The following is a 26440-nucleotide window of genomic DNA, read 5'->3' as shown; positions in this document are numbered from 1 at the left end:
TTAAATTAGAAAAACAATTTAAAACTAAAGCAATCTCACATTTAAGCCTTAAGTGATGCAGAATTTAACTAAAACACTAACATTCATATCTGGTATATTTAGAGGTCAGACTGACATTGAAGTTCATTTCATATTTTATTGCTCATTAGGATGATTTAGGGGCTACATTTGTATTTTTAGGAAAATGTCCATCTGATAACTTGAGTTGTTGTTTTGTATGGTTTAAAATGACAGGAAGAGAGGAGACTCACCAGGCATAGCCAACCCATCTCATGGGGTGGTTCCTCGCCTTCCTCTTGGGGATGTATTCAGGACCCTCCTCCTCGTCGTCCTTTTCCTCCCCGGCCCTCCTGTCGTCTGTGTCGGTGCCGGTTTTGCTGTGTTGCCCTGTCCTGGAGCTGCACAGGGAAGCAGCAGAGGAGCCATGTAGCGACCGACTCTGAGCAGCATGTAGCCGCAAAAACTGACACACCGCCGGGGTTTGGCTCCTTTGCGCAAGGAGCCACCGGCCGGGAACAAAGTGTAAACCTAACAGGAAAGAAATACATTTATTCTTCAATGATACGACTTCCGTTCCCTCTGCAGCAAGGTTATTGAGAGGTTTGAGTCTGGTTTCGACATGTAAAAACAATGAAAACGCACCTGTGTCGTAGTTATTACTAAGTGACGCTACATGACGGTATTGACACAAATGACGACCGCAGCCCTGCAGCAGGACGCTTTGACGTCTATTTAAATACACTTTTGAGGGCAACTTTTTACAGAGTGTGTAATGTCAGTATTTTACCTTTCAGTGCTGTCCTGACTGCTGTCACGTAGGGTGCCGCCATGTTTGTTGAATAATAGTCGGTCATGCGCAGTGGCCTTTACATCACCTGAGTGCTGCCACCTAGTGGACAAATCGATGTTGCGCATCTAAGAAATACTGAAGGAACTCATGAACAGCGCCAAGCAGCTGTGTTTATGTGAACATTTTATTTATTAAACCAAGACTTCCATTAAATTCATATCATTTTACAAAAACACACTAAATTGAAACCAAGGAGCCTCAACATATGCCTTGAATATACAGTTGTGGATAATCAGCAATTAGACAATTTCAGGGTAGTTCCCTTGACTGAGTCAAAACAGACAGAAGCCAGCAAACAACTGGAGGACAGAGAGCAGCATATTTACAAGAGTCAGTTTGACTAGGAATAGCCTTCTGTACAGTACAAAACAAGTCATAACATTGCCAATGCTCCTTTTATGTACGAGTTACATACGAGCATTAAAAAAATCGCATCCTCGAACATCAACTTTATTGTTGAGGCTTAATATCAACAATCATGGAATGGAGAGATTAAGGGAGCAGTTTAATCTTCCAGGGCGTAGTTGGGGTTGACGACCAGAACAACTTCTTCTTCAGTGCTCACAGATGCTGAGCCCTTCAGCCCCGCCGGAGACAGCTCGATGAGGATGTGATCCTGGGGAAGCAGAGACGCACACGGTTAAGTAAAGTCAAGTCCAAACATAAAGTGGCTTTCCTTCTGGTTTGAAAACAGTGACTGTGTTTCTGCAGCGGGTGGACTCACATAGTGCACCAGCCTGTGGAGGACCTTCTCTATCAGACCCTTCTTATTGACGAGCTCCTCCTCGGAGTCGATCTCCGACTCGATCTCCTTCAGATACCAGTTCACCACCGCACTTTTCTTCAGCTCCTCCTCTTCCTCAGCTGCACAGATAGCAGGGGAAAGGTTAGACGGAATAATACAAAGAAAAGACAACAACAATGATGGAAATTAGAAGTTTAAAAGAGAGGAGTCTCTTACCTTCCTCGGCCCGGCGCAAATGCAGGACCAGCAGGTTGGAGATGCGTTTGTACTCGGGGAAGGACAAGCGGAGAGCCGGTTTGGACTGGCTGCCAGGCTCAGCGTGGCCGTTCACACCGCTGACATGGCCGTTATCTCCGCTGGCGAGCCCGTTAACACCATTGGCGTGGCCGTTTACAGCATTCACCCCGTTAGGGACGGCGTTTTCTGAAAAGATAAAGTTTAAAATGAGATAATAATCTGGATGTCTTTTCAGTCCAGATACAAACTACAGGTCTAATATATTCATGTTGCGTCTTTGTGCATTTATACGTTTGTGTGAGTCCGTACCATCCTCCTGCTGCTCCTCTTCCTCAAGGTCGTCGTCCTGCCCCAGGTTGATGTCGGGCGTCTCCACTCTGATGATGGATTTGTTCAGAAGACGGAAGGCTTCCTTCACGTGTTTGGGCTGCACCTGAAGACATTAAGAGAAAGGCAAAGGTCAACGTTCTGTGAGTAGTTTGGGAATATTCTCCTTGAAATATTGTGACTTTATTCGGATTAAATGAAGACAATTCTCTTAATGACTTTTTTCTCCAAATAATGAAATTAATTATTGTATCATTAACGTGAATAATTGCCACATTCACATTTAATGAGGTTTCTTCCTCAAACAAGAGGCACAAAAGGGGGGCAGAGTAAATTGTGCCTACAGGTGTTCTGACTCAACACGGATATCATAAATATTTGAAAGCCATGAAAAATGCCCGAGAGCCTTACTGCATAATATTCCATTTGATTTTTATATTTTGAATAGTCACCTGAATTTTGTTTTCCTTCACAAAGCCTAAATAAAAATATGTATGCCTTAAATTGATGCAAAAAAGGGCACAAATTAGTGCATAAAATTCTGCAGAATTCAGTAAATTAAGTGTTTGACGCTTAAACGCCCCCCCCCCCCCTGAACCCCACGCCCTTGGTTGGGGTTGTTAGATAATCATGTAAGGGTTTATTACAGTGATACGAGACTTGATCACACTTTAAAAGCAAAGTATATGGGCATTTAACCATATTGTGCTAAGTTATTACAGCCAGCGCAGCGGCTCTCGTACTTGCTTCATACAGAACTGTCACTTTACGAGTTACATTTTGTCCTGTATCCAAGTGTCTCAAAATGATTGTGTTGTCATCTGTGCACCTTTTGTGCTTGCTGAATATAAAATCATTGTTGGCACCCACCTCGTCACAGCAGTGCATGCGGGCCATGCCCTCCGAAAGGCGGATCATGCTCTCCAGCTGTCGCACCGTTATTCTCCAGGCGGACTTGGACACTCCTCCGGAGCAGTCTCGCTGGCGGAGACGCTTGTACTGCTCCACGATGAACTCTTCGGATTCGCTGGAGATCTACAGAAGCGCACGCGGAATATGCAACGGTTAATACGAATCACAAAACGTACAAAAGCTGACGTTAACACGCACAATGGGTGCAGGCAGAAGCACACCTTGGGTTTGAACTGCCTGGCAAAGAGCAGGTATCTGCGGATCTCATCCAGACAGTACAGTCTGTCCACAGATTCCTCAATGCGGGAGTGCAGGTCCACGATGCGTCTGGCGATGGCGTAGTCCGTCACCTGGGATACACACATTAACAGGGGCAGATAAAACCTTTTAATCCCTGTGGGGAAATTGGATTGTTAGCATTTAAGAGGATGCAAGAAATTAAGAATAGAACAAATAATCTGAAGTTGAGATAAAATTCAAGAATGAAACATTTTGAAATCAGTGCAGGAACAAATGCACAGACGACGGCGTGTACCTCATTACAGTCGTCTACCAGGATGAAGAAGAGGTCGAAGCGGCTCATGATGGGGGCGGTCATGTTGACGTTCTGCTTCAGACTCTTGCTGCGGTCATAGCGCCCACCGACGGGGTTGGCGGCAGCCAGGATGGAGGTGCGAGCGTTCAGGGTGGCCTGGAGGAGGAGACGGAGGTAAAGTCTGGTTATCATACTGAAAGGCTGCCTGTTCATTTGGGCTTCCAACAGTGCATCTCAAAAGAGAGTCAACTGTTTTGGTTGTATTGGATTTTCATGTCATGCTATAGAAATGGGCGTTAAGACACATACACTGTACCCTATATGTACACTATACCTTTTACCAGCTGGAACCCTATTTCACTTAAAGCATTCAATAAAATAGCTTCTGGAGATTAGGTTGATCCCATATATTACTTCAAACAGACTGCCAGACAGTAGCTGGTCCTCTGCCTGCATGGATCTATTTGAACCTCTTATGTGTAACTGCTGCTAATTCTCATGCTGCCAGTATGAATAGTTTTGACATTTCTGTCATTTACTCGTCTCGCTCTTGGTGTGTAAAGGCCTTAAAATGTTCCTCCTGACCAAAATGAGGTGTGAAGTTCACTACAAAAGCTTTTTTGGATCTTCATGCCCTTTCACCAGTACATAAAAATCTGTTGGACGAATTTCCCAAATAGTCTGAGAGCCCAAAACATCCCGATCCTTAAGAGACACAACTTTGCATTATTTCAGCGTTCAGGTAAATCCGGCTGCAGTACCTTGACTCCAGCCTTGGTGATGCTGATGGTCTGCTGTTCCATGGCTTCATGGATAGCCACCTGGTCCTTAATGTCCATCTTGTCAAACTCATCAATGCAGCACACGCCCTGGAGGAAAAACACTGCCATTAACTCCACTGAATACACTTAATAATGTCCTTCACCGCTCGCTTCCTGACCCGTAACACTCACGTTGTCAGCCAGCATCAGAGCTCCTGCCTCGATGACAAACTCGTGGGACTCCTCGTCTCTGACCACAGCTGCCGTCAGACCTGCAGCGGTGCTGCCCTTGCCGCTAGTGTACACTGCTCTGGGACTGAACTCCTCCACGTGCCTGCACACACACATTTAAATGACCATTCAGATCTGTGCAAAGTGTCTTTCAGTCCTACATTGGATGGATTACAAGCAGTGACGGGGAACTTGTCCATGTTGTGTCACATACTTGAGGAACTGGCTCTTGGCAGTACTGGGGTCTCCGACGATGCAGACGTTGACGTCTCCTCTCAGCGAGATTCCCTCCATGGTCGTCTTGGGAACGCCTCCAAACAGCATCAGCAAGATGCCGCGCTTCACCTCGTCATTGCCTGCAAATCACGCTCACCATTTAACTGAAAATTCTTAAATACCCAACGACATGGCTTTCCTAAACAGAGATTATGTTGGACGGCGGGTTCGAGCACTGACCGTGGATGGTGGGGAAGAGGCTGGTGCACAGGTTGTGGTACAAGTTCTTGTCCTGGCTCATCTCAAACACTTTCTCCCACTCCTTCTCCGTCATCTGGCTCTTGATGCTTTCTGCCGTCTGCTCCTCATCACGCAGCTCCTTACCACCAAACTATAACAAAACACACTTGTAATTAAAACACCAGGTGTACCGGGGATCAGGACTCCAGACTAACGGCATCCCGACGCCGATAGAAAATGTGTTTGGGAAGAACGTAAGTCTTCCCCGGGTCGCCTACGGGCCAAAATAGATATTTGTATGCATGTTTGTATAAATCGCTTAGCAAGTGAAAACAACTGAACATTAAAAAACACATCCACCCTATTTCTCCCATGATAACGCTACATTGTGAATATCAAATGTGTGTGGAAATCTGCGAGGAGAGCTCGTTTACTCAGCTGTTAGCAGCTGGTGGGCAGCACAGAGCTAACAGCTGACATTAACTGAGGTTGCATTGAGTTACATTATGATGGGTTCAATGCATTTAGTAACAATTAGTATTGGGCGAAGGTCAATTATAACAATGTGTTCAAATGTAATCTTGTAAAATTATATTTTTTGCAAGACATTTCAATAAATTTAATTATGTGTCTTACTCGTGGGTTGGTCGGGGCCACGTTGCAGGCGAGGAAGGCCAGTCTGTATGAAAGCTCTCTGACTCCCAGAGCTTTCAGTCCTTTCAAGCCATCAGCGTCAAAGCCCTGGGGTCCTCCAGCTATCCGGGTGCTGGTCTCTGCTCGCACACCTGGAGATGAGACGCCCATACGGACAGACGTCATGATGTGTCGAATGTGATTTGGGATTTGGGACAATTAAAGTGAATTGATTGCCAAAAGTGCGTGATGAAAATCATACCGGGAGTGCTGAGCTGAGAGACGTCCGGCACGACAATGAGGGTTCCGGTGAAGTCGCAGCGGTCTCCGGCCTGAGCAGTCTCCACTGCCTCTGCCCTCAGGACGATCTCCAGGGAGCGTGGGATTGAACCACGAGGCAGCTCCGCCTGCGTCTCCTGGACACGCACCTGAACACACAGAGTTAGACTCAATCAGAAACCTTGCGTTTTCATCAGTACACCATTTATTTGTCATGTTTGCCGTCATGAAATGCGCTGGCCGGCCCACGAAAGCAGGGTTAGTAAACTGTGTCATTCTGTTACTTCAGTCTCTCTTTTTCCAAACTCGGACTTGGTAGTGACGACTGCAGAGCAATTTGTCTCCGGAATGAAGCCGATTGCAACCTTTCCCATTGAAGACAAAAGCCAGATGTTAGTGGGGTTTTTGTCCAGTGGGAAGGGGGCTATAGTTACCTTCTGGAAGTCGATGAACTTGGATTTGTGTGTGTCGAGGTGGAAGCGGCTGCGGTTGTAGCAGACAGGGTTTCTGCAGATGGTTGGTGGGGAGTATTTGAACTGCTGAGGGACATCTTTGATCAATGCCTGGCAGTCCATACACAGGAAGGTGCCACTCACCTGCAAAATCATTAGAAAAGAGAAAGCTATTACTGACAAGCTCAACATTACTTAATTAACACAGATCACCACTTTGATTTGTTTTTTAAGCTTGAAGCAGGTCAGTTATTTTAGTCAGGATATCTTACCAGCTCAGGGTGTACTGGGTGTGTCCTCACCACCTGACCACTGATCCTCACCAGGGTGCCAATACGCATGGATGACAGCTCCCGGATCCTAGATCACACACGAAAGGAGTTAATATAATGCAGTAGATTGCTTATTTAACAATCAAGTCTTACAGTAAATATAATTTGAAAGATAAAAATCACAGCAACCACGTAGATTACTCCAGTATTTGAATTCAAAGTATTGCATGCCATGTCATATGCCAACAAAGCAACCTGAAATGGACTGAAAACACAGTGCGTGTGCAGCGATTCACTCAATTGATTTAGGTTTGTTGTGCTTACTTGTGTCTGGTGGGCAGATCCTCAAGGGCTACGTAGAACTCTTTGTTGAGAGGAACATTCCCATGATCCCGAGCAAAGTTGCGCACTGCCCGACAAAGGAAGGGGTAAACTCTGAAAACAGAATTGAAAGTTATTCCACAGCTGCCGCTCCATACTGTAGTGACATAAATTATTTGGATAATCGATTAATCGTCAACATCATTTTTTTTTTATGTAAAAACGGCAGAAAATGTGTTTTTCAGCCTCTCAAATGTGGAGATTTCCTGCTTTTTATATCATATTAAAGTGAATATCTTTGGGTTTGGGATTGACAAAGTCTCGACATTTTAAGACATCACTCTGGACTTTAGAAACTGGGATGGAAATGTTTCACTCTCATATAGACCAAACATTTGATCAATTAATCTAGAAAATAATCCTCAAATTAATCGATAATGACAATAATCGTTAGTTGCAGCACTATCGTATTCACCAATATAGATTCAGTATCTGATGCATGTGCATTTACAGATTGAACAGCAGCGTCACTGGTGAGAGTGTCGAGACAACAAAGTGTTCATGATGATGTGGTTTCCGCTCACCTGTAGTACTCCTCCTGGATGGTGGTAGCCAGCTCCTGGTTGAAGCCCTCCAGGTCTGTGAAGCTCACCAGCAGCGTGTTCCTCTCCGGCCTGATGAGCTCCTCGGCCTCACGGACATACTTCACCTCCACGTCCCCGGTCTGGTACCTGCACACGGGAAAATAATTAAATATAATACATGATCAACAGCCGATCAATGCAGCATTATCCTATTAGTTTCAGCTAAATAATATTATAAAACATAATGCATCACGCAATCAACCCGTTTCGGCCGACAACATTACAATAAGGCCTGTTGCTGGCTGACTTACTCCTCCAAGAAAGCCTGGAATAACTTCTGACATTTTTCAGCCAACTCGTCTTTCACTATCTCGCCGGCATTCTCCGCGGTTGTTGTGGCAACATCCATGCTGAAACACCGTCAAACTGGAATAAAAGACTCAAACGGTTGCAGAATAACACAGAGCCGGGTCGCTACTCTCTGGTCAGACACACACAACACGCTACAGTCCTGACAACACAGCGACGGTTTCGCGCGAAAAGAGAGACACGTGACGTTTGGCGCGCCACTTTCGACCAATCAGTGATGCGATGTAAACGTTCTCCGTGTTGTAGCCAATCAGGAGTGCCGCAGCACGCTTCCGCTTCAAAGCCGATAAAGTTCAGCCGAAAAAAATGGTAAAGACAAAGAAAATTCATTTTTTTTCTGTCTTTGTTGAACAGTTGTGCACTATATTAATTTGAAATTATACAGACAATGTCCCAGCTTCGAAAAAATAAGTTGTTTCGTTTCCAGTTTTTGCAAAATGCTGCTGGAAATGCAAAATGAACCCTGACCACAATGCCACGAGCCAGATACCTTTCTCTAAGCCTAACAATACATAGTTTAATCAGGGACGTGCGGTCAGAGGAGGGGAGGCATAGCATCCATCATGAAAAGTAAAAAAACAAATAACAATAAAATTCAAGTTTATGTTTGTGCTATAAATGCATTTTCTGTATGATTCCGATAATTTTTTTAATCATTTTTATAGTCAAAATTGCTGAATTTGCGTATTCTCTGTTCAGACACAGGAGAGCTGCGGCAGCGACGAGTTGAGCCTCACCTCGGATTGCGCAATCCCTCGCAAACTTGGTTGAGCGCATGCATTTGGCGCGTGCAGATTGCTATCTCTCTTTATGTCGCCAATATGTTTACAGACACTTTTATTATGCGTCCATACTTTCCATAGTCCAGTTAATGTATGTAATGTATGTGTGTAACATATTTAGTCTTGCTGATGTGACATAAAGCCACAGTGAGAAGACACCAGGTCTGCCTCACCTGCCTCACCTGCAATGGTCACAGTGGGGAGGTGCACCAGTACAGTGGTTTACACACATTTGAACAACACTGATGTTACTGGTATAATATGTAATAATCATGCTGATGATTTGCCAAAGATGGATGATTTTACAAGTAAAGGTAGGACCACAATTTTATTGAAAATGCTAGCTGACTAAGAGAAAACAATCCAATATTTAAATAAAAAACTAAATGTTGACCTTAAATAGAAATTATTTTGTTAATAGTGCAGTCTGTATCAAAATTAATCAAAGCATCAGACTGAAAACACGATGGAGGGTGCAGAGTAAATACCTGTGAGTGTAACGTTCTTTTTTGGCCAAATATGTCCCTTACCTGTGTGTATAAAGAACGCTGATATGAGACATAAAATAACCAGTAGTCAATGTTCATGCTGCCAAGAAAATGGTGAATAATATACTCAGTTGGGTTCATATATTTGTAAATCTGACTCTGAAAGAGTCAGTGCCTCCCCAGCCATGAACCTCACCGCACGTCACTGTAGGGTTGATATAATCACTGTTTTTATCAACATGAACAAATCATCAGCATGATTATTACATATTATACCAGTACCATCAGTGTTGTTCAAATGTGTGTAAACCACTGTACTGGTGCACCTCCCCACTGTGACCACTGCAGGGCACTCACGATTCTTAATACACTCATCAACAGTCAATTCAAGAGAGAAACATTATCATACAAACACTTCCAATACAAACTTTAAAAACTGTAAAAATCAGTTTAAATACATATTTCATTCCCACAGAGGAATGAGGTATGAGGTTTGTTTTCAATAAACATGATCACTAATGATATTCACGGTTTGTGTTCGCAGCATGATATTGTTATTTCTGCCTTGACCATGTTATGTCCATCTCTTTACATGTTAAAATAATCTCCAGAGCAGGAGGCTTGTGAGAGTAGCTGAAGTTACCTTGGGTTCATGTCATGTCAGAATTTCAACTGTCAAAAGTATTGACTTTAGGAACAAAATACTTATTTCTTCCTGCAGCACATTCAATGTCTCTGCTATCAGTGCTCAGTATGTTGCAATGTACTGGGAAACAATGCATATTGTGCATAATTTGACAAATATTATGCACAGAGCACTATGAGATGCATCTGAAAGCTCCCGGAGAAATGTAGGGAGTGGATTTTGAATTAAGATTGTGTGTGTGTGTGTGTGTGTGTGTGTGTGTGTGTGTGTGTGTGTGTGTGTGTGTGTGTGTGTGTGTGTGTTACATTATACTGTGTATCAATCATTCATTATCTGTTTGTGGATGCTTCAAAAGACGAGTTATAATTGTTGACAAACATAAATAAACACTTAAAAATGTCCTTGTATCTGCTCATAACTACATGTTTGTGTGTTATCAACAACGTATTAAGTATTTATATACTTTATGTACAAAAAGCCTGCAGTCACCCTCTGCATGGTTTAGTACAAGGACCATCTGTGACCAACCAAACACTAATTCCTACTTTATTATTCCACTAATGTCTATTTCTGCTCCCACATCATTCTCAGGTCTCCACCTGCTGAGGCCAATACAAACACTCCCGGCAGGCTATTGGTTTCACCTGTCACATTGTATGAATCCACCAGGAACAAAGCAGGAAGTTGTTGCAGGCCATTTGGATGCAACCCAGTCTTTTTCTCCTTCTTTATTTCTCCTTTTGTCTTGACCTCTGGTTTTCCCACGATTGTTCAGCAGCAGGAAGCTCAGCTTGTCTGAATATGAGGGAACCTGACCATCTGTAGGCAAACACACACACACACACACACACACACACACACGCACACGCACACATACACTACACCCCTAACACTCACACACACGTGCCACAAGTGCATCAATGTAGGTCGGTGGGGAGGACTTGGTATATAATATTTTCTTCCGTATAATAAAGTAATTTCTAAGCAGCATATAACGTGCCTCAAACATGTATTTAAGTACAGTTACATTCCATCAATAGTAGTGCCATTATTGCTGCTACAAGTAATAATAACACACACACACACACTCAGTAGAAGACGCATCAGATCAAACATAGTCTGAGTCTGCAGTAACACATGTGTACTGTGGTGTAATCATGCAGCAGGCACCAAACCAGCGTGTGCACAGAGATGAAAATGTTGATAGTGTCAGATTTGTGAAAAACGAGATGATGGGAACAAACAGTTGTAAGATGGGCAGCAGGATATGACAGAGAAGGGAGAGACGGTTAAAATGAGTAGTTTCCTGGTGTATTTGTATTCACATGGTGACACATTTTCATGTTTTGGTGGTTTACTTCAGCACACTGGACTTGAAATGAATCAGTGTCTGAGGTTTGAGTGCTGCCAATCAAGTTCATGGATGCTCACATCCATACTGGGAGAACTGAGCAGGGCTTGTAACGCTTTTTATACTCAACTTTAGAACAATGCAGCATTTCAGAATGTTTTAATACTCCTGCCTGACTGGCAAAGCCAATACGTCAAGTTTAGCTTGTGTAACACTTTCTGAAGATGGAAAAAAACCCTAAAACAAGCCGCAAGTGAAATTGGTTCCAGACAGTGTTGTTAGCAAACGTTTGGAACCAAATATTGAAAGCACTCCCAAATTGTATTAATATGCTGGAGTAGAAAGCAAAAAAACAACATGCTAGTGAGTAGGCCTACTAATGAGCTGCTTTGTTAACTGCACAAACATGCTACTGGGCTGATGTAATTAGCTGTATAAGTTGCAACTTGCCATAAAAGCTTTTATTTAATAAGACAGGTGCAGAATTAACTACCTTGGATGATATGAGCTAACAGTTAATGTATGCTAGCAGCTCTGTGAGGCTGTGAGTGCCTCCTTTGAGCTAAATGCTAACGGGAATGCTAACATACTCACAATGACTATGCTAACATGCTGATGCCATGCTGGTATCTTTACCATGTTGGCCATTTGCCAATTAGAACTAAATACAAATTACAGCTGAGGCTGAAGGAATTGCCCTAGCTAAAGTTTTGGACATATTGAAATTTTGACTTGATGGTGCTAAGAAAACTTACCAAAGTTATTACGACATTGCCCTACCTGGAGTCATGCCACTAGCATCGCTCAAAATCACTAAGAAGTGGATGAGTAAACGAATGTAGTTAATGAGTAGGTCAATAATTTGATCTCGTCTTTTTATATTCTCATTTTTGGTGTTTATATTAAGAAGGACAAGACTGAGGGTGTATGTAATGGTCATTTTGTATCTCATACTGTCTTATTTTCTATATGCTCATCTAGGATTTGTCCTACTTACAGCGATTGAGACCAAAGTGGGTCGTGTCAGCTTGACATTCTTGTATGTCTTGTATCAGCTGGATGTGCGTAGTTGCACAACTGATTGTCTGTAAACATGGCCACCCACTACAGTGCCTATATAGTCTAATTGTATTCTCTGTTCTTTGAACTTCAGGACAGACTGTGGAACGTCACAACAGTTTTGTTGTTCCATTCCTGCAGGAATAAAGAGCTCACTTCTTTAACCAAGTGTCTTTATGTCAGTATAATAGATTTACTTCTCACCGCCCTTTAGTTTAGTTTGTATCGGCTGAATTCCACGACATGTATGATTTAAACCACATATAATTAAGACAAAAGACTTGAGAAAAAAAGGAACATCTATAATTGGGTCATGATATTATTATCTTTGTATAATTCACAAGAGCTAACAACAACCTGACTTTAAACACTTTATAGATCTACTGTATGTCTACACATCCACATTATACCTGCTCACTCCTGAAGTTAAACTGATTTATACAATAGCAGCTCTCTGTGTTGGTGAGTGCAGAGCGGCTGTTTGATTGTTTTAGCTGCTTGTTTTTCCTAAAATGAGCTGCAGCAGGAAGTCTTTCCTGTTTTGAATACACTATGAATAGAAGAAGAGAATTGTGTGTATTTTGTGTGTGTATTTGTGAATGAGAGAGAGAGGGAGAGAGGGGGGGCAAATATATGAAGAGGTAATAAGTACGTTTTCCTTCTATACAAAGACTGTGAATGAAGTGATTCCACAAACATTTCTATACATACAAAGCCCATGATAGGATAACGTGACAGTGATGCAACAGGCAACCCTTCATTGTGGTGCTGACTTACTGTATTCTTCCTTTTTGTCTCTCTCACAGCTCTCCTCTTCATCCTCCTCCTCTCTGTTTCAGGAAACAGGACACAGTAAACTTCCAGCTTCTGTTTCTCTCACTTCCAAGTGGAAGTAGGCATGTGGGAAGCACTTTGTGCGTGTGTGTGTGTGTGTGTGTGTGTGTGTGTGCGTGTGTGTGTGTGTGTGTGTGTGTGCATATTTAAGTACTGGAAAAATTGACCTCCTGACCCCTTCATGCTCCCTTCTCTCTCACGCAGAAGTAGCAAATTGTTTATATCATGAATGTATATCTGCACAACCAAAAGAGTGATACAAACATATCCACACACTCCTTCACACAAACACACACACACACACACATGCATGTGACTCAGATACACCTGGCAACCACACGTCCCATTTTAAAAAGCACTGTTTCATTTTTCGAAAGGATTTCACTGTGCCCATGCTCCGGATCAGTGGATTCAGATGGCAGCTGGCGGCTGAGTGATCATGAATCAATACAAAGAGAGACGGGCTGATGATAATAAAGATAAGAACACACGCCACAATGCCAACTCATTTCAACACCCTTTTCAAATAATCTGTATCTCTACACCACCAACTCTGCCCCCAAGAACACAAAGTAAAACAAAAAAACAATAATATTTTGCAGCTTTGGACAGTGATGGCAGCTGACGTTTAAACCATGTATGAGATCAAATAGATTGGATTCAGGCTTGTGTTTCCACCTTTACTGCCCTCTTGCAGTTTTCTGTGATTAACCTGAGAAGAATCCTTCATCTTCTATCTCATTAGCTTGTTTTGTAAACTCTAAAATGTTTGTGTAATGTTGGCCCTAATGATATCTACCTCACCCACTGAGAAGGAGACTCTGCTGTGGTTGAGTGGTTAAAGTACCAGGAATTCACAGTTTCACTCAGGAAGCAAGCAATGTATTTCACAAGAGAAGACATTTTCACAAATATGGGTATTCTGTATATTTTATTACAAACATCAACAACAGTATACAATAAACACAGCAGCACTAAAAACAAACCTAATAACAGTATGTACAGGAGAACCCCCACAGTGAGGGAGAAGACTAGTCGTGGGCCAGCAGACTGCTCCTTTGTCCATAAACACACACACATATATACACAGTATATACACATTTATACAGATATATACAGATATATACAGATATATACAGATATATACAGATATACACAGATATACAGAACAAGCAAACACTAGCTGGAATGTAAACTGGAGGACTCAGACTCTGTGGTGGTGGAGGCCCCTGGGCGTCTTCGTGGTAATATCTTCAAACTTGAAGCTCGGCTCAGAGTGAGGGCTCTGCGAGCCGAATTCTTGAACCCGGCCCCCAGGAAGGCATACAGCAGTGGGTTCAGGCAGCAGTGTGCAAATGCCATGGGCTCAGCCACCGCCAGCCACACGCCCAGGACGGCCTCCAGGCTGCAGCCGCGGGGCAGGACCTCCAGACGCAGCAGAGCGTCCACGGTGATGCCCACTCCGTAGGGCAGCCAGCACACGAAGAAGCAGAGAACCAACGCGATGGTGGTCCTGACCGCTCGCCGCTTCTGCCTCTGGCCCCCGAGAGGGCCTCGGGTCAGCCTGGTGACGATGACACAGTAACACACCAGGAGGACCAGGCCTGGGATCACCAGACCCACCAGGACCAGCTGGAGGTGGAAGATTGCAACCCAGAGAGGAGCGGTGTGTACTGGGTAGAATCGCTGGCACAGAGTGGCCCCCTCGCCTCCCTCCTGAGTCCGGGCGAAAACCAAGTCAGGCACTGCCAGGAGGCCAGCAGGCAACCATGCACCTGCAGGGAGAGGAGAAGATACAAAGATGTAAGCGACTGTGGGAGTAAGAAAGAAGAAGAAGAAGAAGAGAGTTGCAAAGAGAAAAATAAATAGAAGGTCCTTCAACACTCACCCACATACACCAGTCTGTGTGCCAGCAGCTGCCTCAGCCCACCGGTGTTGGTGTCCGTGGCTCGGACCACTGCCAGGTAGCGGTCCAGGCTGATGAATGCCAGGATGAGCACGCTGCCGTACAAGTTGACTGTGTAGATAACGTGCACACCGACGCAGCTGGCCTCTCCGAAGCGCCAGTCGCCTAGGGCCGAGTCCACGGCCCAGAACGGCAAGCGCCAGAACAAAGAGGAGATCAGCGGCTGAGAGATGGAGGCGATACCGGTCAGTGAGGCTGCACTTTGACCTGTAGACAAACACAGGAGAGCAAATCATTAAGCTTATTGGTTCTTCTTAAGGACACAAAGATATTCATCAGATCAACCACCAACCATCCTCTCACCTGCGTTGGCAGCCCAGCACTATGACGACGAGGCCGTTTCCAGTGATGCCCAGGGTGAAGATGAGGGCGTAGACCACAGGCAAGAAGACCTGCTGAAGGTCAGCGGTCACCACTTGCTCCACGTCACAGGGCTCCTGCAGATCCCCTCCCAGGTCGCCAGAACCAGAACCTGAGCCTGTGTCATTGTAGTCAAAGTCGAAGACGATATGCTGGAGAGACGATCATGATTTAGGACAGGAAGCAAAGGAAAAAAGCAACAATTGGTTTGACTACACTTCAGTGACAACCTTACCTCATAGTACGACATGACGGAGGCAGTCCCTCTCCTTTCTCGACGGAGTGAAGTTGAGATTTCTGTCTACAGGGGATATATAGTTGCGCTCATGCTCCTCCTCTAAACACTCCAACACATCTGTGTTCCTGCTGAAACGTTTTTCCTGTTTTCGAGGTGTCAGGTGCTGATAGTGGTTCTATCACAGGATACTGTGTTGTGTGTGTGTGCACTGCTTGAATTGTTTTGGCCCTGAGACCTCTGGTTTGTCATAATTAGAGCCTATATACAGAATGTGTGTGTAACAGTGTCTCTCCAAACGGCACGCTCTGTTAGATCAGCACAGGCAGCAGGAGTTTCAGCTCTCACTCCTCAGTGTGAACATACTTCTTGTGTTTGCGTCACTGTCTTATGTGAGGCATGCTAGCATGGGAGACTGGGGGAAGTGAATGAGAGATGTAAGACTGATCTTTCACAATCACTGAACCATGAGTGCGTGACTGTGATTTTGTGTTAACTTTCTGAGGGCAAAATAACAATAATGTTTCAACATGAAATGAAACTCTTTATTCTACATCAATGTGTGTGATGCCGAGTCAGACAGCAGACACATTTCCTGGATTGTCACTCGCAGTTCTGACTTTAAATCCCCATCCTCTGTCATTACATTAATCCCATAAGTAAACAGCCAACTCCCAAACAAACTCTGTCAAACCTTCAAGACCCAACTCTCAGTCCCTTATCTTCTGCACTTTTCCCCACCCTTCCTCCACATTTACTGGTATCAGCACAAACATCTTTAAAATAACATTTCTGTGTAAAAAAAGAACTATTTATCCTCATCAAAGTGATCCAGTTAACTTTATAAACCTGTGTTTTGAACTGACTGTATTAATTGTGGTTATATTCTGTTTGTTTTTTTATTAAAGTGAAGAAACTCTTAGTTGCCTCATTGATATAGTGCCACTACGCAGCATGTTATTGATCCAAAAGCTTAAACACAACATGCAGCTAGTGCAAAATAACGTTATCAGATACACGCTCCTCCCACCAGTAGAAATGAAGCTAGTTGGATTATCACATTAAAGATCGAGTAAAACAACTGAAACCATGTTTGATATAATTCAGTACAGGGCCCCAGAATATACGAACTGTCAAATTGACATAGTTGGAAGGAAACATAGTTGCAACACAAGAGCAAACATTATGTCAAGCAGTGGTACAAACGTAGAAATCGATTTGTATGTTTCCATGTATTGTTTGTTTTTTCCATCACAGACCACTTTGGAAATAAATGTCGTTAGTAATGCTTAAAAGTGCTATCCTCTGGGATTTAATGTAATATATATACTTATATATGTACATATATATAATCTAAATGACATACATATATATATATATATCTATATATATATATAGATATATATGTATTTACATATATATGGAGAGAAATATTGACATATGGATGGGTATGCATTTGTGGTTGATGTAGTCTCATCAATTTTATTTTGTTATTAATTCATTATTAATTTTAGTGTCATCTTTCATGTTTAAAAAGAGAAAGAACTGTATAAGGGATGATAAAATGTTCGATTTTGTTTGTCTTTCTCAATAAAAAGAGAAAGAAAAAAGGCACAGGGCTGATTCCGTTATTAAGTGGCGCCACCATGAGGACTTTCAAAGAAAGATCTAACACTGACCAACACCTGGAAATAGTTCATGTTTACAGAGCATTGCTCCACAACACGGAAATATTTAATATTTTTGGTAAACTGTTTTTTACTTCATACAGAAAGGGCAGGGATACACTGTGTCCATACTGCCTACTAAATATATACAGTATGATCGTTAACGTTTTGCAGTTATTATTGTAAATAAAGAAATAGTACTGTGTACCTCACTGCGAATAACACTCGACTCTGTCGCTCCTCTAAAGAAGAAGATCATAAAACAGAAAAAGAAAGCTCCATGGCTTAATTTACAAATCCGCAAACTAAAACAAAAGTCGAGAAATCTTGAAAGTAAATGGCGTTCCACTAAATTGGAAGAATCTCGTTTAGTCTGGTTAGATCATCTTAAAACGTATAAGAAGGCTCTCCGTAATGCCAGAGCAGCTTATTACTCTTCCTTAATAGAAGAAAATAAGAACAACCCCAGGTTTCTTTTCAGCACTGTAGCCAGGCTGACAGAGAGCCACAGCTCTACAGAGCCTTCTGTTCCTATATCTCTCAGTAGTGACGACTTTATGAGTTTCTTTAACGATAAAATTATAATTATTAGAGACAAAATTAATCTCCTCCTGACCTCAATTGGTAATGACTTAACTTCAACTGTTGGAATTTTAAAAACATCTGTAACTCCTGAAATATATCTAGACTGTTTTACTCCAATCAACCTTAACCAACTAACTTCAACAATCTCATCGTCTAAACCATCAACCTGTCTTTTGGACCCGATTCCAACTAAACTGTTTAAAGAAGTTTTACCCTTAATTAACACCTCGTTATTAAATATAATCAACCTGTCTCTATTATCTGGCTACGTACCACAATCCTTTAAAGTAGCTGTAATAAAACCACTTCTTAAAAAGCCTAGTCTTGATCCAGAGGTTTTAGCCAACTATAGGCCGATATCTAACCTTCCCTTTCTCGCTAAGATCCTTGAGAAAGCAGTCGCAAAACAGTTGTGTGACTTTTTACATAATAATAGTTTATTTGAGGTTTTTCAATCTGGATTTAGAGTTCATCATAGCACAGAGACGGCACTGGTGAAAGTGACCAATGACCTTCTATTGGCTTCAGACAAAGGACTCGTCTCTGTTCTTGTCTTGTTAGACCTCAGTGCTGCTTTCGACACTGTTGATCATGACATTCTACTACAGAGACTGGAACATTGTGTTGGCATAAAAGGAACCGCATTAAGCTGGTTCAAGTCCTATTTATCTGAGCGATCTCAATTTGTTCTTGTTAACGATAAATCCTCCATGACAGCCAAAGTCAGTCTTGGAGTTCCGCAGGGTTCTGTACTTGGACCGATTCTATTCACCTTATATATGCTTCCTTTAGGGCAATATTATAAGGAACCACTCTATAAACTTTCATTGTTATGTGGATGATACCCAATTATATCTATCAATTAAACCAGATGAAACCAATCAATTGGCTAAACTTCAAGCATGCCTTAAGGACATAAAAACGTGGCTGTCTAGCAACTTTTTGATGTTAAACACAGACAAAACTGAAGTTATTATACTTGGCCCTAAACGCCTCCGAAACGCATTTTCTAATGACATAGAAGCTCTGGATGGCATTAATTTGGCCTCCAGCACCACTGTAAGGAATCTTGGCGTCATCTTTGATCAAGATCTGTCGTTTAACTCCCACATAAAACAAATCTCAAGGACTGCCTTCTTTCATCTACGTAACTTTGCAAAAATAAGACACATCCTGTCTCAAAATGATGCAGAAAAACTAGTCCATGCATTTGTTACTTCAAAGCTGGATTACTGCAACTCATTGTTATCAGGTTGTCCAAAAAAGTCGGTTAAGACTCTTCAGTTGATCCAAAATGCAGCGGCACGTGTATTGACTAGAACAAGGAAATGGGATCATATTACTCCTGTATTAGCTGCTCTGCACTGGCTCCCGGTAAAATACAGAATAGAATTCAAAATCCTTCTCCTGACTTACAAATCAATTAATGGTCAGGCTCCAGCATATCTTAAAGATCTCATAGTACCTTATAAACCAACTAGAGCATTACGCTCCCAGACTGCAGGGTTACTTTTGGTTCCTAGAGTCTCTAAGAGTACAATGGGAGCCAGAGCCTTCAGCTATCAAGCTCCTCTCCAGTGGAACCAGCTTCCAGTTTGTGTTCGGGAGGCAGACACACTCTCCACATTTAAGAGTAGGCTAAAGACTTTCCTTTTTGATAAAGCTTATAGTTAGGGCTGGCTCAGGTTTGCCCTGGATCAGCCCCTAGTTATGCTGCTATAGGCTTAGACTGCCGGGGGACACCTCCCTGCTCTCTTCCTTCTCTCCCTCTCTCTTCTTCTCCCTCTCTTCTTCTCCCTCTCTATCTGTATGCATTTATGTAAATGTATGTTACTAACTCATCATCCGGGGTATCATCCCCGGAGTGTCTGTCTCTCATGTGGCAGGTTGCCACTGATAAAGTTTACGTCAGGATCATGAATCGTGACAGCGCCTGCTGCCCTGGTCCTGCTGGACACCGGGAAGCCTTATTGACATTTTCCTGGATTCATCCAAACTTTCTATTTCTTTTTTTTCCAACCCAACATAATTTCTGTCAAATGTTGTATTTGTACTATGTTGTTTATCCTGTACACACGACATCTATTGCACGTCTGTCCGTCCTGGGAGAGGGATCCCTCCTCAGTTGCTCTCCCTGAGGTTTCTTCCATTTTTTCCCCTTTAATTTTGGGGTTTCTTTTAGGAAGTTTTTCCTTGTGCGATGTGAGGGTCTAAGGACAGAGGGTGTCGTAACCTGTACAGTCTGTAAAGCACACTGAGACAAATGTATCATTTGTGATATTGGGCTATACAAATAAATTTGATTTGATTTGTGTAATAAGCAATAGGACATCAAACTCGACTTGCATGTGCTACAACACCAAGACAAATTGACTTTTTTTTTAGACTACTTTATTTTTTCACTTTTCAGTGAAGCCACCACACACTCAAAAGCTGCATTGAATTAGTATGTGATCGTCTTACTGAAAGTGCTCATGTAGGTCTACATGTGATGGAAATATTACATCTATCCATCATAGGGGTACAGTTAAAGCAGCATTAAAGTAAAACACTCATTTATTCACAGTTGTACTGATAAATAAAATGCTATTTTGAAATTCAAGAAAAAAAACAAAACAACAAGTATGTGTAACTGCAGCAAAACTTTTCCAATAAATTCAACAGGAACAAGTATTTAGTCTGGAATTCAGAACAGAATAATAAGCAGACTAAACAACAAACATCACAAGTAAAAGCAGAGCTGGAAGACTTCTCTGAATACCGCAGCTGTTAAACGCAGTCGCCTCGCAAACGTGTTTCTTTCACGATCATGCTGCTGTTTCCACGCAGCTGGGCAAGCAAGTCTCTGAATCCTCCCGTCTTCTGTGGTGCTTTCTGATTGGGTCGGAGTTTTCTTGGCTTCGTGATTTCCAGGGAGACTGTGGTGGGGATCAACTCAGTCAGATGTATGTCATCTTCTTCATCTTGCTGATCCTCAAAACCAGGACTGCTACTGGGACAGCTGGGCGAGGGAAGGCCGCTCTCATCGATGCTGCTAATACTGATGTTTTGGAGGCGATTGTTGCTGTGGAGACGCTGCTGCTTAGCGACGCGAGGACCCTGAGATCCATCTCTTGTCCTCTTCCTCCTGTTCTTCATCTCCCTTTTCACTGGCCCTGTGACATGGCGTCTAAGGTTCCTGACACAGAAACGCAACCACACATTCAAGTCATTTTTTAAGTTAACAAGCTTATTGATGCTTTGTTACCGTAGGACGTATGTTATGCGTAAAGATGCGTTACCTCTCAAGGAAAGAGTGCGGCCTGGAGCAGGCTGATGATTCTCCCTCTCTCACACATTGCGCAAATCGCTTTGCACCATTCTTGACCTTAAGCCTTTTCTTAAGCAGCTGTACATCGATCAAAAGCTTCCTGACAAAGACAGAGTTATAATGAGCTGACAGCATGTGAATGGCTACAGGGCTTCCACCTTTAAAAAGGTTTCAATATGGAACATTCCCACATTAAAATGTCTAAGAACCACTCGACCTATGCGTTATGTTTCGTTGAATTACTTACATTAACTTAAATGTTTCCACTTTTAAACCGAGAGAAACTTGTAATTTGAATCAAAGTAACGCTCCGTTTCATTTGGTCGCCTGTAGCGGCGACGTATCCACTTGTCAGTGTTGTGGTTGTCTACCAGAAGCCGTCATAAATCGACTTTATATCTAGTTTTAAGCCACATTTGTACGATGCATGCTTTAGACGTTAGTGGCAGCCGAACATCCTTGGAGAAACACTGATTTTTAAATGTGAAATTGCTTTATTTAGTGTTTTTAGTTTGTTTAGGAGAGGAGGATAATTCGGCACCCCGTAAAAACAATGAACATTGAAGGAATCCTAAACTGGGAGAAGCTGACCCATGATCCTACGCAACTTCAGACCAAACACCAAGTTTTTTTATTTTTTGAATCGAGACAGTGGCAGAAAATTACAAAGGGGGCCGAGACACACACAGACACACACTTACCCTTTTATATTAGGCAGCCTCCTCGGTCTCCAGCTCTTGATCAGGACCCACTGGTCACATGTCAGGGACTTGGGATCTGAAGAACAAACCAGAAAGAAAAGGTTAAACATGTTGACAAGCATCGGTGCATGCAGTACCGAACTGAACACATGTTCCCCGACAGTGAAAGCAGACATGTTTGGGTTAATGACAGCAGTGGCCTCCTGATGAGTGGAGCCTGTGTGAATGCGTTAGTTATACAGTCTTAAAACACTAGAGTGAAACTGGTAATGACACAGGCTTTGGGGGGGAAAACCCTGAGGCAGGGGTAGTTGATACAAAATAAAAATAATTCTAAAAGGTTATTGTATTCATATTGCGAATACAAGCACATGGTTGTTATCAGAATCGGCTTTATTGATTGGATTTGACTTATTCATGAGAAAAGGCTCACTACAGAAATTAAGTCTCAAGAATTAATAGAATTATTATACAAGAAAATGTGTACTTTTGTGTGTTTAAACTTTAATATCACTTTATCTTGATCTTTTTTACAATACATGCATCTTTTCTGTGTGCTAGTATTTGAGGTGGCAACAATCTCATTTCCTCACAGACTTAACAGTCTCATGTTGCTGGAGCAGGGAGGACACTCACCATTGTCTAAGCGTTTGTCTTTCATTTGTGTTTTCATCTTCTTTGCCTTCTGGTAGAGAGTCCTACAGGCTGAGCACAAGCCCTGTGAGGGCGACAGTTTCTTGGAAGAGGCGTTATGTTGGAGGGAAGGACCAGAATCTATGCTGCTGGTGACAGAGACGCAGTCTTCATCCAACTCGTCCACTTTATCCGTCATCTCTACAAACTTTCCTTCATCCTCCTCGGCGACACCTTTTGCATCACGTGTGCTGTTGATGACGTCGATGATGTCGCGGTCCCTCCACTCATCAGTTTTGGTCTTTTTCATCCCTGTCCTCTGTCTCTTACCCTTCAGCCTGCGCTGGATAACTTCTTCAGTTGGGCTGGGACTTCTCTGGGGGCTCCTCTTGGAGGCCTTCGATCGGCTGGAGGAGCGTCGGGGATACATGGATCTTTTCCACTTCAGACAATACTCAAATGACCTGACACAGAAAACAACCTGTGATAAAGCACCCATGAAGTGTAATACATAGGTATGTGATCACTAAGCTGCAAAGCTTCATCTTATTTCACAATAGAGGGCTGCAGGAATGAGTCCTAAAACACAGAAATTAGTTAGTATTGTTGCACTTCCTTGTCTCGAAGTTGATGGGTTTTTTGAATTGGCCTTTGGTTGTATATTTGAAATAAGTGGCTGGTGAGGACAAGCTTATGAGATTTTAGAGTTTTGGTCTACAAAAACAAATATGTCAGTAAATACCCCACTCTTGAATTTTGAAGCTTTTACGCGGTTGTTAACAGCTGGCTAAATGAGACTACTAAACGTCATCACCCCGAACACTAGTCCGCATTTAGTTTAGCGGCACCTATGATCCATCTTTTTCATACATGTTCACATAATCTTTTTAGTCGTATGGATTGTCTATATTGTAACTTTATTATGTTGTATATTCTGTACACACGACATTCATTGCACGTCTTTTCCCCGTTAATTGTGGAGTTACTTTTGGAGAGTTTTTCCTTGTGCACTGCAAGGGTCTAAGGACAGAGGGTGTTGTATGCTGTACAGTCTGTAAAGTCCCCTTACCGATGATATTCTACTCTTATGGACAATGAATGAACTGACGACTCCAAGCCCTCTGCCTCATACTCGCTGTCAGCCACAGGCCTACAAAGACAACAAAACACTTTAATGACAGATAATCTTAACGGTGAGAAGGGAGAAAATACAGCACAATATTAGATATTTGATCTTGTTACTTTTTCAGATTGATCTCAATTGTCAAGTCACTTTTATTTATATAGCCCGAAATCACAGATTGGCCCAAAGGGATTTTACAATCTGTACAGCAATGTGACCTGTTTGTTCTGTAACACACAACTTTTCACATCTTCCACATTGCAAGTGTTGATTTTACGGCAGATGTTGAATTTAACTTAAGCACAAAGGATCTTTAGGCTGCTACTGACCCACTGTTCCTCTAACTCACTGAACATCATGTATATATTGCTGCTTTCAACTATATACAATACAAACACCGAGTCAATTAAATATGTGGTCTGATACTAGGATTTAAACAGGACCTCAAGATACCGACTAGAATTGTCCGTAATCCATATATTAGCTCATATTAGCATCTTGGCTGAGCTAGCCAGACTAAAACATCTTAAACAACAGACTGAACGACATTAGCACTGAGGTAGTCAACACTGAAGCTAGGCCGTGACTTACTGCTCCTCTGACGGTTCACAGTTCACGGGATTTGACATGTTAAGAACTGTTTATACTGGCATCTAAAACTTGAAAATGGCGAGGCGCTTACTTGGTAACATACTGGCTCGTGCCGTGTGTTTTGATGTGCTCGACAACAGCCTGCTTGAAGATGCGCGCGGTGGAAGAGGTCTGCTGCTGGTCGATTCTTCTTCTTGTTTGACCAAATAATTAATGGCGCGTTAACGCCACCAAGTGTTTGAATGATTCAAATGGCACATTTAGACTATGTTTCATGAATAATGTCACAGTTTTGTCACTCTCTCTCGTTTATGCTATGTGAATGTTGTAAATTCATACTTTAAGTGTCAGTGTAAGCTATAGACTGTATAAAATAGCTCTACACGACGCTGCCATTTTGGAGACTACCGTTTAAGATTAGGTTATATTGCACAGGAGTGGAAAGTAATGTACATTTACTCATGTCAATTATTTTGAGGTTATTGTACTTTACTTCCATTGTCTGCTCATTCATACTTCTTCTCCCTACGCAGAGGCAAATATTGCACTTTTTACTGCACTACATTTATCTGACTTTGCAGATTCAGATTATTGGAACAAAATATAAAACTAAGAAATTGTGATGTATTAAACAATCCAGCAGTATTTAAATTATACAATTAGCCTCACCCTTGCCAGCTGGAAAGGGTTAAATTCATGAACACATGCATCAATAATTATAATCCAACAATATAATGTATGTTGTTCTGATATATTTGGCATGATGAGTACTTTTACTTTTGAGTAGTTAGTAATTGTTGATTCTAATTCTTTTGTAAACTGAATTAAAAATGTTTTTCTACATTTGGTATTACTACTTTTACTTAAGTAAAATATCTGAATAGCCTACTTCATCCAGCAATATTTAAAAAAACAAAACGTACGCACTTTTTGTGTTGCTGATGTTGTGTTGCTATTCAAATTCAAATTTACATAAATAACAAATAATCTTTATCACATAGGCCTACTACAGCGAAATATGTTAAATCTGTCATGACTATGTCATAGACAGATAGGGATACTACCTGGTCCCAGGTTTTCTGCAGGCCTAAGTAAGTAGTGGTGAATCGAAGAAACACTATTTATTTTAGGAACATGGGTTATGTGATAACAATAGGCCAGCAGACATGTCACTGTAGAAAAAGCACAGGTGTAAATATTAAAATCAATGACGGCTGAATTCAATTTAGCTGCTTCTGTTTCAGGGTCCTGATATTGTACATGCTGGTTCACTGTCACTCTGTCAAGACTTACTGGGACTCATATACCAGAGCCATTGTTATTGTCATGTTATTTGTAGGCCTAAAACCTGTGTTTTCCTACTATGACAAGTCAAAATATCTGCTGTGAAAAACTCCTAAATAATTATAATAATCAGAGCTTGATTTTGACACAGGGCCCCTCTACAAGATAGGGCCACAAAAATCACGTAATAATGGAGGTCGACCCAGAGGACAGCAACAGAGATAGGACCCCTCTGGAGGACGGAAGCTAGTGGGCCAAGGTGCAGGCTGAAGGATTGCATGCTGGAAGATTGCCTGGGGGGGGGAAGCTGGAGGTTAGCGGACTGAGAAACAGACTGGAGGCTAGCAGACATGTGTGTAGACTGGGGGCTAGCAGACTGCAGGCTCAGGACCCAAGGCTAATTGACGGGAGTGGATGCTCCTGTCAGGCTGCACTGGAGACTGGAATATGGTAAATAGAAAGCGAAGTCCCGCCCCTTCCAGTGGACCACGATGGGACCTTATTTCGTAAAACATTGTGCGAGACGAGAGATGTATTTCACTGAGGAGTTTCACACAAAAGTAAATGTTACTACGTCAAATTGTGACCTACTGAAAATGTATCTTTAAAATTGACAAACATCATATGTGTAATTCATGTCACAATTCATACGGTATCAAAATATTATTTATCTCTTGCAGTTGACTACCTTACATTTTTTTTCCCAAAATAAGGTCCCACGGTTAGGACACTGGAAAGGGGAGGTGCTTCGCCTCTCTATAGACTGAGGGCTAGCAGGTTGGGAACAAGAGGCAGCCCCCGGGTCTGAAAAGCTTTAGAGTTTGCTACCTTGTGATTGACAAGTCACCTCCACAATGTTGT

At 42.3% G+C, this 26440-nt stretch overlaps 3 protein-coding genes across 5 annotated transcripts; all 3 read right to left on the bottom strand.

Moving 5' to 3' along the window:
• Positions 1-956: 956 nt before the first annotated feature.
• mcm6 (minichromosome maintenance complex component 6) lies at positions 957-8157 on the bottom strand. Its single transcript, XM_029453180.1, has 18 exons — positions 7907-8157; positions 7596-7742; positions 7015-7125; positions 6691-6778; positions 6401-6562; positions 5950-6115; positions 5691-5839; positions 5055-5205; positions 4813-4954; positions 4560-4701; positions 4368-4475; positions 3607-3762; positions 3293-3421; positions 3030-3194; positions 2142-2265; positions 1812-2018; positions 1575-1714; positions 957-1466 (listed from the first exon to the last, which is right to left on the bottom strand). The coding sequence occupies exons 1-18, from the start codon at positions 8002-8004 to the stop codon at positions 1356-1358; spliced, it is 2496 nt and encodes an 831-aa protein (XP_029309040.1). The 5' UTR covers positions 8005-8157; the 3' UTR covers positions 957-1355.
• Positions 8158-14036: 5879 nt separating this feature from the next.
• On the bottom strand, positions 14037-15872 carry LOC115022626 (C-X-C chemokine receptor type 4-like). Its single transcript, XM_029453675.1, is given in 5 exon segments — positions 14037-14899; positions 15013-15226; positions 15228-15297; positions 15394-15602; positions 15686-15872. Coding segments are annotated over 5 exon segments (1104 nt in total). The 5' UTR covers positions 15701-15872; the 3' UTR covers positions 14037-14303.
• A 4439-nt stretch (positions 15873-20311) lies between these two features.
• On the bottom strand, positions 20312-24608 carry LOC115022051 (uncharacterized). 3 transcript variants are annotated; one of them, XM_029452859.1, is made up of 6 exons: positions 24296-24608; positions 23651-23731; positions 22585-23045; positions 21949-22024; positions 21219-21347; positions 20312-21115 (listed from the first exon to the last, which is right to left on the bottom strand). In XM_029452859.1, exons 1-6 carry the CDS (start codon positions 24331-24333, stop codon positions 20707-20709), a joined length of 1194 nt encoding a protein of 397 aa, XP_029308719.1. In that variant the 5' UTR covers positions 24334-24608; the 3' UTR covers positions 20312-20706. The 3 variants fall into 3 exon arrangements, with proteins under 3 accessions (XP_029308719.1, XP_029308716.1, XP_029308718.1); XM_029452856.1 differs by having other exon boundaries at positions 24387-24599; XM_029452858.1 differs by lacking the exon at positions 23651-23731 and having other exon boundaries at positions 24387-24602.
• Between the last annotated feature and the right edge of the window lie 1832 nt (positions 24609-26440).

Source organism: Cottoperca gobio, chromosome 17 (assembly GCF_900634415.1).
Source record: "Cottoperca gobio chromosome 17, fCotGob3.1, whole genome shotgun sequence".
NCBI lineage: Eukaryota > Metazoa > Chordata > Actinopteri > Perciformes > Bovichtidae > Cottoperca > Cottoperca gobio.
This window is presented reverse-complemented; position numbering and strand designations above follow the sequence as displayed.

Bases quoted from the DNA above. Each gene is read 5' to 3' on its own strand.
- mcm6 (XM_029453180.1), bottom strand. From the start codon at position 8,004: ATGGATGTTGCCACAACAACCGCGGAGAATGCCGGCGAGATAGTGAAA. The intron at 5,206-5,690 runs GTAAGACACATA...GTTTTGTTATAG, and splicing joins TGGCCCCGACCAACCCACGA to TTTGGTGGTAAGGAGCTGCG. The intron at 1,715-1,811 runs GTAAGAGACTCC...CTATCTGTGCAG, and splicing joins TTTGCGCCGGGCCGAGGAAG to CTGAGGAAGAGGAGGAGCTG.
- LOC115022051 (XM_029452859.1), bottom strand. From the start codon at position 24,333: ATGTCAAATCCCGTGAACTGTGAACCGTCAGAGGAGCA. The intron at 22,025-22,584 runs GTGAGTGTCCTC...TTTGTTCTTCAG, and splicing joins AGACAAACGCTTAGACAATG to ATCCCAAGTCCCTGACATGT. The intron at 21,348-21,948 runs GTAAGTGTGTGT...TGTCTTTGTCAG, and splicing joins AGGCTGCCTAATATAAAAGG to GAAGCTTTTGATCGATGTAC.